This window comes from Arvicola amphibius, chromosome 3 (genome assembly GCF_903992535.2).
Source record: "Arvicola amphibius chromosome 3, mArvAmp1.2, whole genome shotgun sequence".
Classification (NCBI taxonomy): domain Eukaryota; kingdom Metazoa; phylum Chordata; class Mammalia; order Rodentia; family Cricetidae; genus Arvicola; species Arvicola amphibius.
This window is the reverse complement of record NC_052049.1, coordinates 127791530-127806137: the sequence shown is the minus strand read 5'-3', so window position 1 is coordinate 127806137 and position 14608 is coordinate 127791530. Positions and strand designations below refer to the sequence as shown.

The window sequence follows — 14608 nt, the reverse complement described above, 5'->3', positions numbered from 1 at the left end:
TGATACAGTAGAAGGAGAATATTGGTTTTTTGAAAGTTCTTCTCTGACTTTCACATGTACACTGTGGCACATGAGTGCTCTCTGTTCCTAAGTAAATGTAAAAAAAATGTTGTGATGACTCAACACAATTTGATTAATTTATGTCTATGAAAATAGATTCAAGAGTAATGCTATAAATTTTAAAAGAACATTTTTAAACTAAATTTTTAAAAACTATTCTTGCTAATAATGATTTTTAAAATAGCATTTTCTTGATTTCAGTTAACTTTAGATGTCCATTTCTGTCTATTTTATTTTTTATAATGCTGGTGATTTTCAGGTGCTCCCTCATTGAACTTTATCTCCAGTCCCTGTCAGTGCATTTAAATCTACAACTGAAGCCTGTTTGTGCTTATTCTTTCTGTTCGGATGCTGTCTGTCTTCTCTGAATTTCTTGCTTTTCATTCTATATTAAGTGCACTGTAGATTTCACAGTTACAGTATTTTCTTGTATTGACATATTAGGTTGTTTTTCTGTACAGTCTACATTGGTTTTTCATTTGTCTAGTTGTTAGCCATTTAATTCATTCTGGTTTTGGTGTGTGTATATATATTATATATACACATACACACACACACATATATATATATATACATATACACACATGTGTGTATATATATACACACATAATGTTTTCTTTTAAATTTTATAAGTAAAGCATTTTTTTTTAAGTTGTAGTTTCTTTACCACAGTGCTGTGTATTGTTTCTCTGTATACTTGCTGGTGGGTCTTAGGCATTTTCAGATTTTGTTAGTCTGATAAAATTTTGCTTGTTTTTAACCAGGTGGTGGTGGTTAAAAAAAGGCACACGCCTTTAATCCCAGCGCTCAGGAGGGAGAGGCAGGTGGATCTCTGTGAGGTAGAGGCCAGCCTGGTCTACAAGAGCTAGTTTGAGGATAGCTAGGGCTGTTACACAGAGAAACCGTATCTTGAAAAACCAACCAACCAAACAATTCTGCTTTTCTTAATTTACATTTATCAAATTCTATTTCATGTTTTTCTCTCTCCAATTTTCTATTTAACCAAGAATGACCTCGAGTTCCTAATCTTCATTCTATCTTCCAAGTGCTGGGATTATAGGCACAAATGCTTTCACCTTGCATGGCTTTATACCTATCTTAATGTTCTTTTTTTCAGTTTTTCAAGACAGGGTTTCTCTGTGAAACAGCCTTGGCTGTCCTGGAACTCAGAGAGATCCGCCTACCTCTGCCTCCCCTCTTGCTTATAGGTTGAATTTTTTTTTAAGACAGCTCTCATATATCAAAAACTGACTTTGCTTCTTCCACCTCTATTGTGTGTATGTGTGTAGCAGTTACAGGTTAAGAGTACAGGTGTGCACTGCTCTGCCTGCTTATATGTAATGCTGGGGATTGATTTGAACCCAGGACTTTGTACATGTTAGGATAGTATTATATCAGCTAAGGTATCTACATCCTTAGCCCTAACTTGAGTTTAACTAATACCATTAAATTCATTCATGGTTTTTAAAACATCAAATGATACTTCAAGTAGTATATTATAATCATTACTACTTTTTTTGTTTCATTTTGTTTTTTGAGACAGGGTTTTTCTGTGTAGCTTTGATGCCTGTCCTTATAGACCAGGCTTGCCTCGAACTCAGATTTCATCTCTCTCTGCCTCCTGAGTGCTGGGATTAAAGGCACGTGCCACCACTGCCCGGCATCATTACTACTTTTTTTTTTTCTTTTTTTTTTTTCATTTTTTTATTAAAGATTTCCATTTCCTCCCCTCCTCCTCCCCCTTCCCTCCCCTCTCTTCCACCCATACCCCCACTCCCTCCCTCTCCAGGCCAAAGAGCCATCAGGGTTCCCTTCACTATGTTAAGTCCAAGGTCCTCCCAACTCCCCCTAAGTCCAGGAAGGTGAGCAACCAAACTGACAAGGCTCACAGTGAGCCCATCCATGCTGAAGAGTCCAAGTTCATCGCCATTGTCCTTGGTTTCTCAGTCCTCCTCCACCGTCAGCCACATTCAGAGGGTCTGGTTTGGTCGCCTGTTCCATCAGTCCCATTCCAACTGGACTTGGTGGTCTCCCGTTAGTTCTGTCCAACTACTTTTTAAAAATTAATTTTAAATGTGTATTGGTAAACATTTTGTTTGCATGCATGTCTATGTACCTGTGCATTCCTGGTGCTCATGGAGGCTAGAAGAAGACATCAAATCCCCTGGGACTGTAGTTAAAGACAGTTTGGCCTGCCCTGTGGGTGCTCGAAATTGAACCTAGGTCCTTTGGAAGAGTAGGCAGTGCTTTTAACTACTGAGCCATCTCTAGTCTTTTTGTGTGTTTGTGCTGGATTTGAATCCAGGGTTTGTTCATGTTGAGTTATACCTGCAGCTTTGGTTTCTAACATACCCAACAGTCAGATGCTCTGGGCCTAGTGCACTCAGGTATTGAGGTCAATTGAATCTACACTCTGCACTCTATTTGAAGCCCTTTCTACTTAATCTATCAGCATGTCTTTCCCTCTTTTTCTCTTTCTTTGTTTCTTTCTTTCTTTCTTTCTTTCTTTTTTTTTTTTTTTTTTTTTTTTTTTTTTTTTTTTTCTTCGAGACAGAGTTTCTCTGTGGCTTTGGAGCTTGTCCTGGAACTAGCTCTTGTAGACCAGGCTGGCCTCGAACTCACAGAGATCCGCATGCCTCTGCCTCCCAAGTGCTGGGATTAAAGGCGTGCGCCACCACCGCCCGGCTTTCCCTCTTTTTCTTAGCACACATTTTCTGTTGTACACTTTATCATTGTTTACCTGCATTGATTTTTAGATTTTTGGTTTTTCAAGACAGGGGTTCCCTGTTTAACAGACTTAGCTGTCCTGGAACTGGCTTTGTAGACCAGACTGGCCTAGAACTCACAGAGATCCGCCTTCTCTGCCTGCCAAGTGCTGGGATCAAAGGTGTGCGCCACCACCACCTGGCTTGATTCTTAGATTTATTTATTTATTTAGGGTAAGACTACTCACCCTAAATCTGATTTCAAAAATTTTGAAAGGTGTTACTCGTTGTGACCCTAATAATTTTTAGAAATTCTTTCAGGGATGATTGTGAGATTGTCTAGACAGGAACCTATAGATTGGAATGTTTGTGGAAGACACTGCCTTTTGCCTTCATTGTTGCTGATACAATTGACAATAGTCTGGTTGTGTGTCTTCCTGAGATTTTCTCTTTAGGTTGTATACCCTTGATATTCCTAAGAGATTTTTGTGAATCTTCGGGTTTTCTCTGACCTGGAAAAACTTACTTACGTCTCTTTGTAGCTTTGCTGGAATTTCTATTGCTTCTGTGGTAATCCCCTTTTCTATCTTGGAATTTAAAAACAGTGAATATGGTTTAACTAAACATTATGAGTGAAATTTCCAAGAAAACCAAGGGAAGGTGCAACTTTCTAGGATGTCAATAATATCTGTGATGGAAACTAATAGTTAAGATTATAAGCATATTATTGAAGATGAAAACATATTAGAAGAAACAAACTAAAAGATTAAAATGGTTGCCTTACAATATTAGAAATCAAAGCAGGGGCTGAAGAGATAGCTCGCTCAGTGGTTAAGAGCACTGGCTGCTCTTCCAGAGGTCCTGAGTTCAATTTTTAGCAACCACATGATAATTCACAACCATTTGTAATGAGATCTGGTGCCCTCTTATGACCTGCAGGCATACATGCAGGCAGAATACTATATACATAATAAATAAGTAAATCTTAAAAAAAACAACTCATATGTTTGAAGAAAAAAATCAAAGCTGAAGCCAAGTGTAGTGGTATGCAGTTTAATTCCAGCACATGAGAATCAGAGGCAGGAGGATCTCTGTGAGATCCAGGCCATCCTTGTCTACAGAGTGAGTTCCAGGACTTACAAAGAGACCTCTTTAAATCAAAACTTAGTGTGGTGGGAAATCCCATCACTGGAGGTAGAGGTAGGCAAATCTTTTAGTTGGAGTATTGCTTGATTTACATAGTGAATTCCAGGACAGCTAGGACTACATAGTGATACCCTGTCTTTAAAAACAAACAACAAACCCCTAGTAATAAGACAAAGATTTAAAACTAGTGGTGAATGAGAAAAGACAAAGATTTAAAACTTAGTCTAGCAAGGTAGTTCAGCAGGTAAAGGTACCTACTGCCAAAGCCTGACAAATTGTTCGATCCCTAGGATCCCATAATGGATGAGTGAGCTCACTCCTGTATATTGTCCTCTGACTGCCACAACACATACATACAATTTAAATATTGCATTAGTGTTAGTTATAAAACTCTGTATATGCATTAAGTAAAATACCTTAAAACCTGGCTGGTTTATTACTTTTTAATGCTTATATTTAATGGAATTTTGATGTGGTTGGAATCATAGTTTTACTATTTTTCTTTTTGTTCTCTACATATATATTTAACACTTCCCTTACCTTGATGTGTTACCACTTTTGATTCAACAGTTGTTTTTTTTATTGATTTTTATTGAGCTCTACATTTTTCTCAACCCCCCTTTCCCCAGGTCCCCATGCTCCCCATTTACTCAGAAGATCTTGTCTTTTTCTACTTCCCATATAGATTAGATCTATGTAAGTCTCTTTTAGTGTCCTCATTGTTGTCTAAGTTCTTTCTAATTGTTTTTTCTGTGTCTGGGTTACCTCACTCAAAATAATGTTTTCTAGCTCCATCCATTTTCCTGCAAAATTCAAGCTGCTGTTATTTTTTTCTGCTATGTAGTACTCCATTGTATAAATGTACCACATTTTCCTTATCCATTCTTCGGTTTAGGGGCATTTAGGTTGTTTCCAGGTTCTTTCTATGACAAACAAAGCTGCTATGAACATAGTTGAACACATGTCCTTGTGGCACGATTGAGCATCCTTTGGGTATATACCCAAAAGTGGTATTGCTGGGTCTTGAGGAAGGTTGTTTCCTAACTTTCTGAGAAATCGCCACACTGACATCCAAAGGGGTTGTACCAGTTTGCATTCCCACCAGCAATGCAGAAGTGTTCCCTTTACCCCACAACCTCTCCAGCATAAGCTGTCATCAGTGTTTTTGATTTTGGTCATTCTTACAGGTGTAAGATGGAATCTCAGTTGTTTTGATTTGCATTTCTCTGATGACTAAGGATGTTGAACATTTCCTTGTGTCTTTCAGCCATTTTAGATTTATTCCTTTGTTGAGAGTTCTCTGTTTACGTCTGTACTCCATTTTTTTTTTGGATTATGTGTTCTTTTGGTGACAAATTTCTTGAGTTCTTTGTATATTTTGAAGATCAGACCTTTGTCTGATGTGAGGTTAGTAAAGATCATTTCCCATTCTGTAGGCTGTCGTTTTGTCTTGTTGACCATGTTCTTTGCTTTACAGAAGCATTTCAGTTTCAGGAGGTCCCATTTATTAATTGTTTCTCTCAGTGTCTGTACTACTGTGGTTATATTTAGGAAGTGGTCTCCTGTGCCAATGTGTTCAAGTATACTTCCCACTTTCTCTTCTATAAGGTTCAATGTGGCTGGCTTTATGTTGAGGTCTTTGATTCATTTGGAGTTTTGTGCATGGTGATAGATAAGGGCCTATTTTCATTCTTCTACATGTTAATATCCAGTTATGCCAGCACCACTTGTTAAATATGCTTTCTTTATTCCATTAGATATTTTTTTCTTTGTCAAGGATCAGGTGTTTGAAGATGCGTGGATTGATATCCAGGTCTTCTATTCGGTTCCATCGGTCCTCCTGTCTGTTCTTATGCCTATACCAGGCTGTTTTCAGTCCTGTAGCTCTGTAGTAGAGTTTGAAGTCAGGGATTGTGATGCTTCCAGAAGTTCTTTTATTTTACAGGACAGTTTTATGTTTTTAACAACCCAGGAGAAGAGTAAGTAGTTCATGGTAATTATTCAGGTATTTACCCTTGCTTTTCTTGTTTTCTGAAGTTCCAGGTTTCCCTCTTGTATCATTTGACTTGGTTTCTAATGTTCACTTTCAAGAGATGACTATTTTACTATTTACTGTGTGTGTGTGGGGGAGTCAGAGGATGGCTTGTAGAAGTTAGTTCTTGCCTTCCACCATGTGAGTTCCATCACATCAGGCTTGGTGGCAAGTACCTTTACCTTGCTGAGCCATTTCAGTGACCCCTAAAGATCTTTGATTATTGTAATATTTTGGTCATCTAGAAATCTACTTTGTTTCTTTTGAGTATTGATAAGAATTTTTTTTTTGTTGTGTCTGGTTACTTTGAATTCCATCTTGGACATTTTTGAAGATGATGATTTGTTTTAGTAGACAGGTCAACCTTGGTAGACTATAATTGTAAGCAAGGGTTCCATTACCTGTTGGTTTTTAAAGTTTTTGCTAGGTTTATTTGTCTCTATTCCCATATGTGTAGGTTGATCCTGGGACTTGAGTAGTGATTTATATTATAATTTGTTCTGACTATCTATACTTTTTTTGAGTCTCATATATATACAGCTTCAATACAGTTTCTCTTTTGCACAGTCTTGGGTCAAAACCAGGAGAAAACCTAATGGAATGTTCAACACCATCTTATCTCCCTACATCTATCAGTCTGTCTGTGTGTCCATCCATCTTGCGAAAACCGAATGGAATGTTGAGTACCATTTTATCTCCATATATTTGCATGTTCATCCGTCTGTATATCCATCCATCTGTCCATATCTGTCTTTAAAGTGCTGGAGATTGAATTCAGGGCCTATCATATTGTGGGAAAGCACATCATTACTGAGGTACATCCTAGCTTTTTAAAAAGTTTTTATTTGCCCAGACCGTTATTTAATTTGTGAGCCTTTGCCTCGATTAGCTGGTATTACAGGCTTGCTCTCCAGACCCAACTTCACCACCATCTTTTTTTTTTTTTTTTTTTTTTTTAATAAAACCTTTCCCATCACACAGTCTACCTTCTATTTATTTTCAGAGTTCTCTGTTAGTAGCATGTGCACATGCTCCCCTCTTCCCCGGGTTTGTGTATATACATGCATGATGTCTTAGGGTTTCTATTGCTGTGATAAAACACCATGACCAAAAGCAATTTGAATAGGAAACTGGACTTTTCTCATCTCACAGTTGATAAGTTCATCACTGAGGGGAAACTGGAGCAGGAACCTGGAGGCAGGAACTGGAGCAGAAGCCACAGAGTGCTGTTTACAGACTTGCTCTTCCTTGCTTCTATGTTTACTGCTTAGCCCACCTGGGTATATCATCAACTGTTGAAGTATTCCAGTACTTGTATGTAGATTTTGCTACTGTCTGTAGTTTCAGTCATCCACTCGGGATCTTGGAACATATACTTCATGACCGATAGGACCTGCTGTTAAGATACAGAACTTTTTTTAGTTCCCTAGGAAGTTCCCAGTGCTTCTTTGTATTCTGACTGCTTCTTGTTCTGAATAACCTTTTAGTGGGGAACATAAAGACTGTTAAGACATGGCTGGTTAGTTATGAATCAGTAATATACCTTCTTGTTCTGCTACATGTTATAGTGGAAGGGGCAATAGAGCTAGATTATACTTTATAATTTATACTTAATTATTGCGTGAGATTAATTTTGTAACCCAATTCTAGTTTTCTCATAATCATAAAGATTTTAAAGTTAGGCATAGTATATCTGTAATCCTAGCACTTGGGGGGTTAAGGCAAGAGAATCTTAAGTTTTTTGTTTGTTTGTTTTCCAAGATGGGGCTTCTCTGTAGCTTTGGAGCCTGTCCTGGAACTAGCTCTTGTAGACCAGGCTGGCCTGGAATGCACATATATCCCTCTGCCTCTGCCTCTGCCTCCCAAGTGCTGGATTAAAGGCGTGTGCCACCACCTAGCATAAAGTTATAATCAAGCAAGTCTAGTTAGTATTACTAGACTTAATTTTGATTCCATAATAAGATTTAGGATCAGTTTAGTCATTTTCCTTTTTTTATATCTTAACTCTTAGAGATTCATATTTTTCTGGAGTATGATTTTAAAGATGATTCTTAGGATATCTGAATAAGAACTAAGAGATAGACTAGTAAAATATGCCTGGATGCATAGAATACTACTTTGGTGATTGGCCTTTTTGGGGGAATGGGTGGGGATAATGCGTGTGGTTTTTTTGTTTGTTTGTTTTTGGCAACAAATGGTATTGTTGAGAAGAATTGGTAGAGATACCTTTCATGATACTTTTAGATTAGATTATTTTAAATTATTTATTTTATGTGCATTGGTGTTTTGTCTGTATTTGTCTGTGAGGGTGTCCGATCCCCTGGAACTGGAGTTATAGACAATTGTGAACTGTCATATGGTTGCTGAGAATTGAACCTGCGTCCTCTGGAAGAACAGCCAGTGCTCTTAACTACTGAGCCATCTCTCCAGCCCCCATATTAGATTATTTTAAATCAGTACTTTACTATACCATTATTAACCACATTGAGAGGAAACTTTAAGCTACAGAAATACTTTTTGAAATCCTCTTTGGTGTAGAAATTTTTATATGATATCTAAGTAGAACAGATCTGAGTTTAAGCACTGCTTCCTGCACTGTCGTGAGCGCTCATATCTTTGAATGAATCAAATTTCCCTGATCACTCAAGCTTTATTGAGTTTCTGTTTTAGAGACAGGTTCTTATTCTGTGGCACTGACTAGCTTGGAACTCAGGAATTCTGCCTTAGCCACCCAAGTTTTAAGAGTACAGGTGAGCCAGCATACCATGCCCCATTATGTTTTCAGTTTTGAAAGCGCTGTGCTCCAGTAGTAAACTTGCTAGTTTAATGGGAAGGGGATATTTTTGTGACAACAGGAAACGTTGATTTCAGAGTTCTGACTTTTCCTTCTATAAATAACCTAATGTGAAAGAGCACTCCATGAGTACCCACTGTATCTTCCATTGCATGGTACAGATACTTTGTTGGTTTGGTTAAATATGTCTAACACACTTTGGATAACTTTGAACAATTCAATACTTTGGTCTTAGAGATTTTATTAATTATATTTAAGTGCTGATTCGGTAGTCTGTTAAGTACTCTGCAACAAATTAACCAATGCCATATATTTTTGGTTTGCTTTTCAAGATAGGGTCTTGTTATGTAGTATGGAGTGGCTTCTTTCTTTCTCTCCTACCCACCCACCTTCCCTCTCTCCTTTTTTCTTTCTCTCCCGCTGTCTCTTCCCCTCCCCCTTCCTTCCTTCCTTCCTTCTTTCTTTCTTTCTTTCTTTCTTTCTTTCTTTCTTTCTTTCTTTCTTTCTTTCTTGTTTTTTGTTTGTTTTTGTTTTTTTTTTTTTGAGACAGGGTTTCTCTGACTGGCCTCAAACTCACAGAAATCTGCCTGCCTCTGCATCCGCAGCACTCAGGAGATGTGCACCACCACTGCCTGACTCATTCTTTCTTCAGGTGAGGTTATAGGTGTAGGTGACTTTAATTAGCTTACTACAATAATTACTTTGTCATCATTTTTCTTTTTGGCTTATTTTGAACCCTATAAAGAATGAGGTATTACATGGAAAACTATTTATTTATTTATTTATTTATTTATTTATTTATTTATTTATTTATTTATTGGTTTTTCGAGACAGGGTTTCTCTGTGGCTTTGGAGCTTGTCCTGGAACTAGCTCTTGTAGACCAGGCTGGTCTCGAACTCATAGAGATCCGCCTGCCTCTGCCTCCCGAGTGCTGGGATTAAAGGTGTGTGACACAACCACCCGGCTGGAAAACTATTTAAATAATCTTGATCATACAACTTAAAATTTATATTCTTGGACATGTTTATCTAGGAAAAGGGTATTGTGGGTGGGACTTGGTACAGCAGTGCTTTTGTGCTTTCAGCAGTGGTACATAAAATATATTAGGATAGGAAGTTTGGGTGCATTATTAGGGAACTTGAAATTTAGTTCAGAAGTTCTTACATGTCTGTGAAAGAGCTGGTTTGGTGCATTCTTGTAATCCCAGTATCTACGATGCGTAAGCAAGAGAAGTATGAATTGAAGGCCAGCCTGAATTACACAGAAAAGCACACACATACAAAAAGATCAGTGAGATACAATTACTTCAAAATGTTTTTTTCCCCCTTCTTCTTCAGAATCCAGCAACTATCACGAGAATACTCCTTAGCCACTTCAATTGGGATAAAGAGAAGCTAATGGAAAGGTAAGGAACTTGTATTGTTAGCTTTGTACTTAAAAGTAACAAAGAAAGCCCATTGAACTGAATTTTAAGCAAAAATTGATTTATATAATAGTGAACAAACCAATGTGTAAGTAATAATTGCTGCCGTTTCCTGTATTGAAAAATTTGCAGTGAGGTTAGTGTTAGGAAATTCAGAATAAATTTTGCTTTATTTTGGAAATGAAATAGAGACTTTTTTTTCAGCTTATTTGATATATCTTCTTGAGTATTACAAAAGTAGATTTAAAAAAGCATTTACTAATGTTCTTGGAACACATAAGATCTTTCTTATTAGTCACTTAGGATTTATTCATGAATTTTAAATCGAATGTAAATGACATTCAGGAAAAACGAAAATGAGAAGTTGGTTAGGTTTTCTAGCTGTCAAACTAGATGCTTTGCTTGGTTCTCTGATTTTAGAGCAGGATTAGGCTCTGGATGTTTTACAAAGTTTGCCTCTCAAAATGTGTCTAGTTTTAAAAGAGTAAAAGTTACTGGGATAGAGACGGACAGTATTAACCTCCTTGGTTCCCTAGATTGGGTATTTGGGGGCTGTTGTCAGGGTAACAGTTTTCATTTTACTCTTACTAACTTATTTGTAAAAATTGCAGCTTGTTGTTGGGAACTTTTGAGTATTGTGAGAAATGAATGGAAAATTTTTCCCATTCTACTTTTATATTCAAAGTGCTGTGTAAGTCTGATATTAAGTAATATTAGAAATGTAACTCATTTTATACATTTTGTATCTGAGTTATAATTTAATAGTAACTCTTGTTAGATACTATTGGATTTAATCCTTTTGATGGTTTTTTGGTTGTCTTTTTGTTTTGTTTTTAGAATCTCACTGCAGCTCTGGCTAGCTTGAACACTATGTAGAAAAGACTGGCCTTAAACTCACACAGATCTTCCTTGTCTTCGACTCTGTCTCTGATGGGACTAAAGGCATGAGCCACCATGCCCTTTCTCCTCATAGTTTTTTTTTTTTAGTACTAGAAACTGTTGCCTCCACTTACTTCATGTGGAAACTTGTTTTGAGTCTTAAGTTATTCAGCTCAGTTTTGTAACAAAGATTTGAACTTATTTGTTGGTCTCTAAAGCCTTGTCTTAAGTGCATTGCATTCAACTTTCCCTGAGCTTGTGAAGGATAAATACTTAACTATTCTGGCCTCCCCACCCCCTAAAATGTGTCTTGCTATCTTTTGTCAGTGGTGTTTCTTAATTTTATTGTCGCTTACTTTGAGGTTTATTTTATGATACTTTTAAGAAAAAGAGTTTTCAATTTGCATTATAGTCTTTAGTTTTCTTTTGTAACACTGCTGAAAACATTTTCCACTTAAATACTATACTTTGTTATCACTGTTACGTTTCATTTTAAAGCATTTTATGTATTCTAATTCTGAATGTTCACCCTTCATTGATTGTTTTTAAATACAACTTTTCTAAACAAGATAAATGTAACTTTTAAAGAAATTTAAAAGCTCTAAATTTATGTTCCTGTTTTATAATTTCTGTTTAGATTTTGCGATTTCTATTTTAAGTCGCACAATACCATATTTTTGTTTGTTTTTTTCCTGTTGACACCATTGGTTTTCTTTCTTTTTGTTTTTTGTGTTTTGTGTGTGTGTGTGGTTTTTTTTTTTTTTTTTTTTTTTTTTTTGAGACAGGGTTTCTCTGTGGCTTTGGAGCCTGTCCTGGAACTCGCTCTTGTAGACCACCAGGCTGTCCTCAAACTCAACAGAGATCCTCCTGTCCCTGCCTCCCGAGTGCTGGGACTAAAGGCGTGCACCACCACCGCCCAGCTTGGTTTTCTTTTATTATTCTCTACTGATGTTCATGGTTTTTTTGGGGGGGGGGGGTTCGAATTTTTAATTTATTAGATTTTTATTTTTAAAATACCAGTTCAAATTCCCACTCTCTTTCCTCTTCCCATTCCTTCCACACACCCTCCCACCCCCACCCCATTTAATCCTAAGAGAGGGTAAGGCACTTCACTTTGTAGAAGGTCCAAGGCCCTCCCTACTACATCTAGGCTGAGCAAGGTATACATCCAAAGAGAACTGGATCCAAAATAGCCAGTACATGCAGTAGAGATAAATCCCAGTACCACTGCCAGTGGTCCCTCAGTCTTCCCCAGCCATACAATTGTCAAACACATTCAGAGGGACTAGTTTGGTTCTATTCTTGTTCCTTCCTAGTCCAGCTGAAGTTGGTGAGCTCCCATTAGCTCAGGTAAAGGTTTCAGTGGATGAACCCTTCATGGTCTTGACCTTTTTGCTCATATTCTCATTCCTTCCACTCTTGACTGAATCTTGGGAGCTCAGTTCAGTGCTCTGATGTGGGTCTCTGCCTCTTTTTCCATCTGTTGTTGGACGAAGATTCTATGGTGATATTTAAGATAATCATCAGTCTGACTACAGGGCAAGGCCAGTTCAGAAACCCCCTCCTCTGTTGCTTAAGGTCTTATCTGGAGTCATCCTTGTGGATTCCTGGGAATTTTTCTAGAGCCAGGTTTCTTGCTAACCCCATAATTCAAGATATCTCTTTCCTTGCTCTCATATCTGTCCTTCCTGCATCTCAACTTTTATTTGTTCAACTATGTTCATAGCAGCATTATTTGTAATAGCCAGAACCTGGAAACAGCTTAGATGTCCCTCAACTGAAGATAAAGAAATTGTGGCACATATACACATTAGAGTACTACTCAGCAGTAATAAACAGTGACATCTTGAATTTTGCATGCAAATGGATGGAATTAGAAAACACTATCCTGAGTGAAGTAACCCAGACCCAAAAAGATGAATATGGTATGTACTCACTCATAAGTGGATACTAGATATAAACAAAGGTCATTGAGCTCATATTTCATGATCCCAGAGAAGCTAAGTAATAAGGTGAACCCAAAGAAAAACATATATAGGTCCACCTGGAAACTGGAAACAGACAAGATCGCCTGACAAAATTGGCAGCGTGGGGGCGGGGATAGAAGGAAGGGAAGAAGGGGAAGAGGTAAAGAGAGGGATGGGTTGAGGGCGTTCATGGTTGACGTTTCAGCTTTCCTAGTAGTTTTATACACAGTCATAAAATGTGATGATAAGCCTATAATCTTACGTGGGTGCTGGGAACTAAGTTTGGGCCATTCTGTACACTTTTTTTAAAAATTATTTTTAGAGGTAGGGTCTTACTATGCGCACGCACAGACACACACACACACAGTCTTATTTGGTAATACTGAATGTATTTAGGTATTGTTTCTGCTTCTTTTGATGTACTTACATTATTTTTCTCAAAATTGTGAAATGTTTTCAATTTCCTTCCTGTTTTCTTCTAATATTACCATATCAGTGTAACTTTTGATTACTCATTAATGAGCCATGGTGCCCTGGAGTTCATGGTACTTTAAGGGAAATAAAACATTTTTAATTTCTCCTATTTGTCTCTGCGCCTCTTAGTCTATAGTTAAACAAATATGCCACGTTGTAAAAATAAATGTGATTTATTCTTTAAAATTATACATTTTTGATAAATGGTAGAGAAAGGGCAATTTTATAAATTCATTGTCTTCCATTGTTATAAACAGCTTCCTTTATAGTTTTCTTTTGTTGTGCATATCAAGCAGAAGCTCCATCGTTAGGTGTAGTTGCTCTCTTCCTCTCCCTTTTTGTCTTTCTCCTTTGTCTGCCTGTGTTCTCCACACCCCCCCGCCCCCATGTCTTTCTCTCCTGGTCAATACCAATAATTTTAAATGGGATTTTCTGAACTTTCCCGGTTTTTCTCATGCTCCTGGATGAAGCAGAGTAGAGAATCAGCTGCAGCAACAGTCTTTTATCTTGCACCCACAGCTCTTATGTGATATCGCTCCCATTACCTCAGATCTTAAGCCTCTTCATTTTCCAGTATAGTAGAGTTAGCAGTTAAAAACAAATTTTAAGAGGTTAAGTGGAAAAGAAATTGAGAAACAGTTACCTGGGAAGCTATGACAAAGGATTTCTTATTACCTGTTTAAGAGCAGATAGGTCTGCCACCTCCCAAAAATATTTCATTTATAGACTGAGAATCAGATATGAAGGCTGTGCTACCAGGAAAGCACAAGAAGTACTCTTTAAGTGGAGGTGGAGGCCCAGTTGCTGCCTGGGGTACAGACATTAATGCTCGACTTTTGTCAGCATAGGAGCATGGGACACCCGAGAGTGGAAGAGTAGCTCAGCAGCATCTGAAAGATGGTTATCTCTTTCTCTGTTGAATTCTCCCTTGAACCTTCTTTCAGTGCTAAGGTTTTTATAAACTCTGCTAAATGAGTCCCCCAGAGAAAGGAGGGAAGAGCAAACTGAGTTGTTCTTTCTCCTCTTCTTTTTAGGAGCCAAGACTAAAAAAAAAAAAAAAAAAAAAAAAAAACAAAACAAAACAAACCTTCTAACTAACCTTTCTACTTTGTATCATGGTTTCTGTT

The 14608-nt window shown here is 37.5% G+C and overlaps 1 protein-coding gene across 1 annotated transcript in view; it reads left to right on the top strand.

Moving 5' to 3' along the window:
* The window catches only part of Arih1 (ariadne RBR E3 ubiquitin protein ligase 1), a 96154-nt gene that overhangs the window by 18559 nt on the left and 62987 nt on the right, over positions 1 to 14608 (top strand). The window contains exon 2 of the mRNA XM_038321609.2: positions 10076 to 10143. Within this exon, the coding sequence (XP_038177537.1) occupies positions 10076 to 10143 (68 nt within the window). The remainder of the gene's footprint in view (positions 1 to 10075; positions 10144 to 14608) is intronic.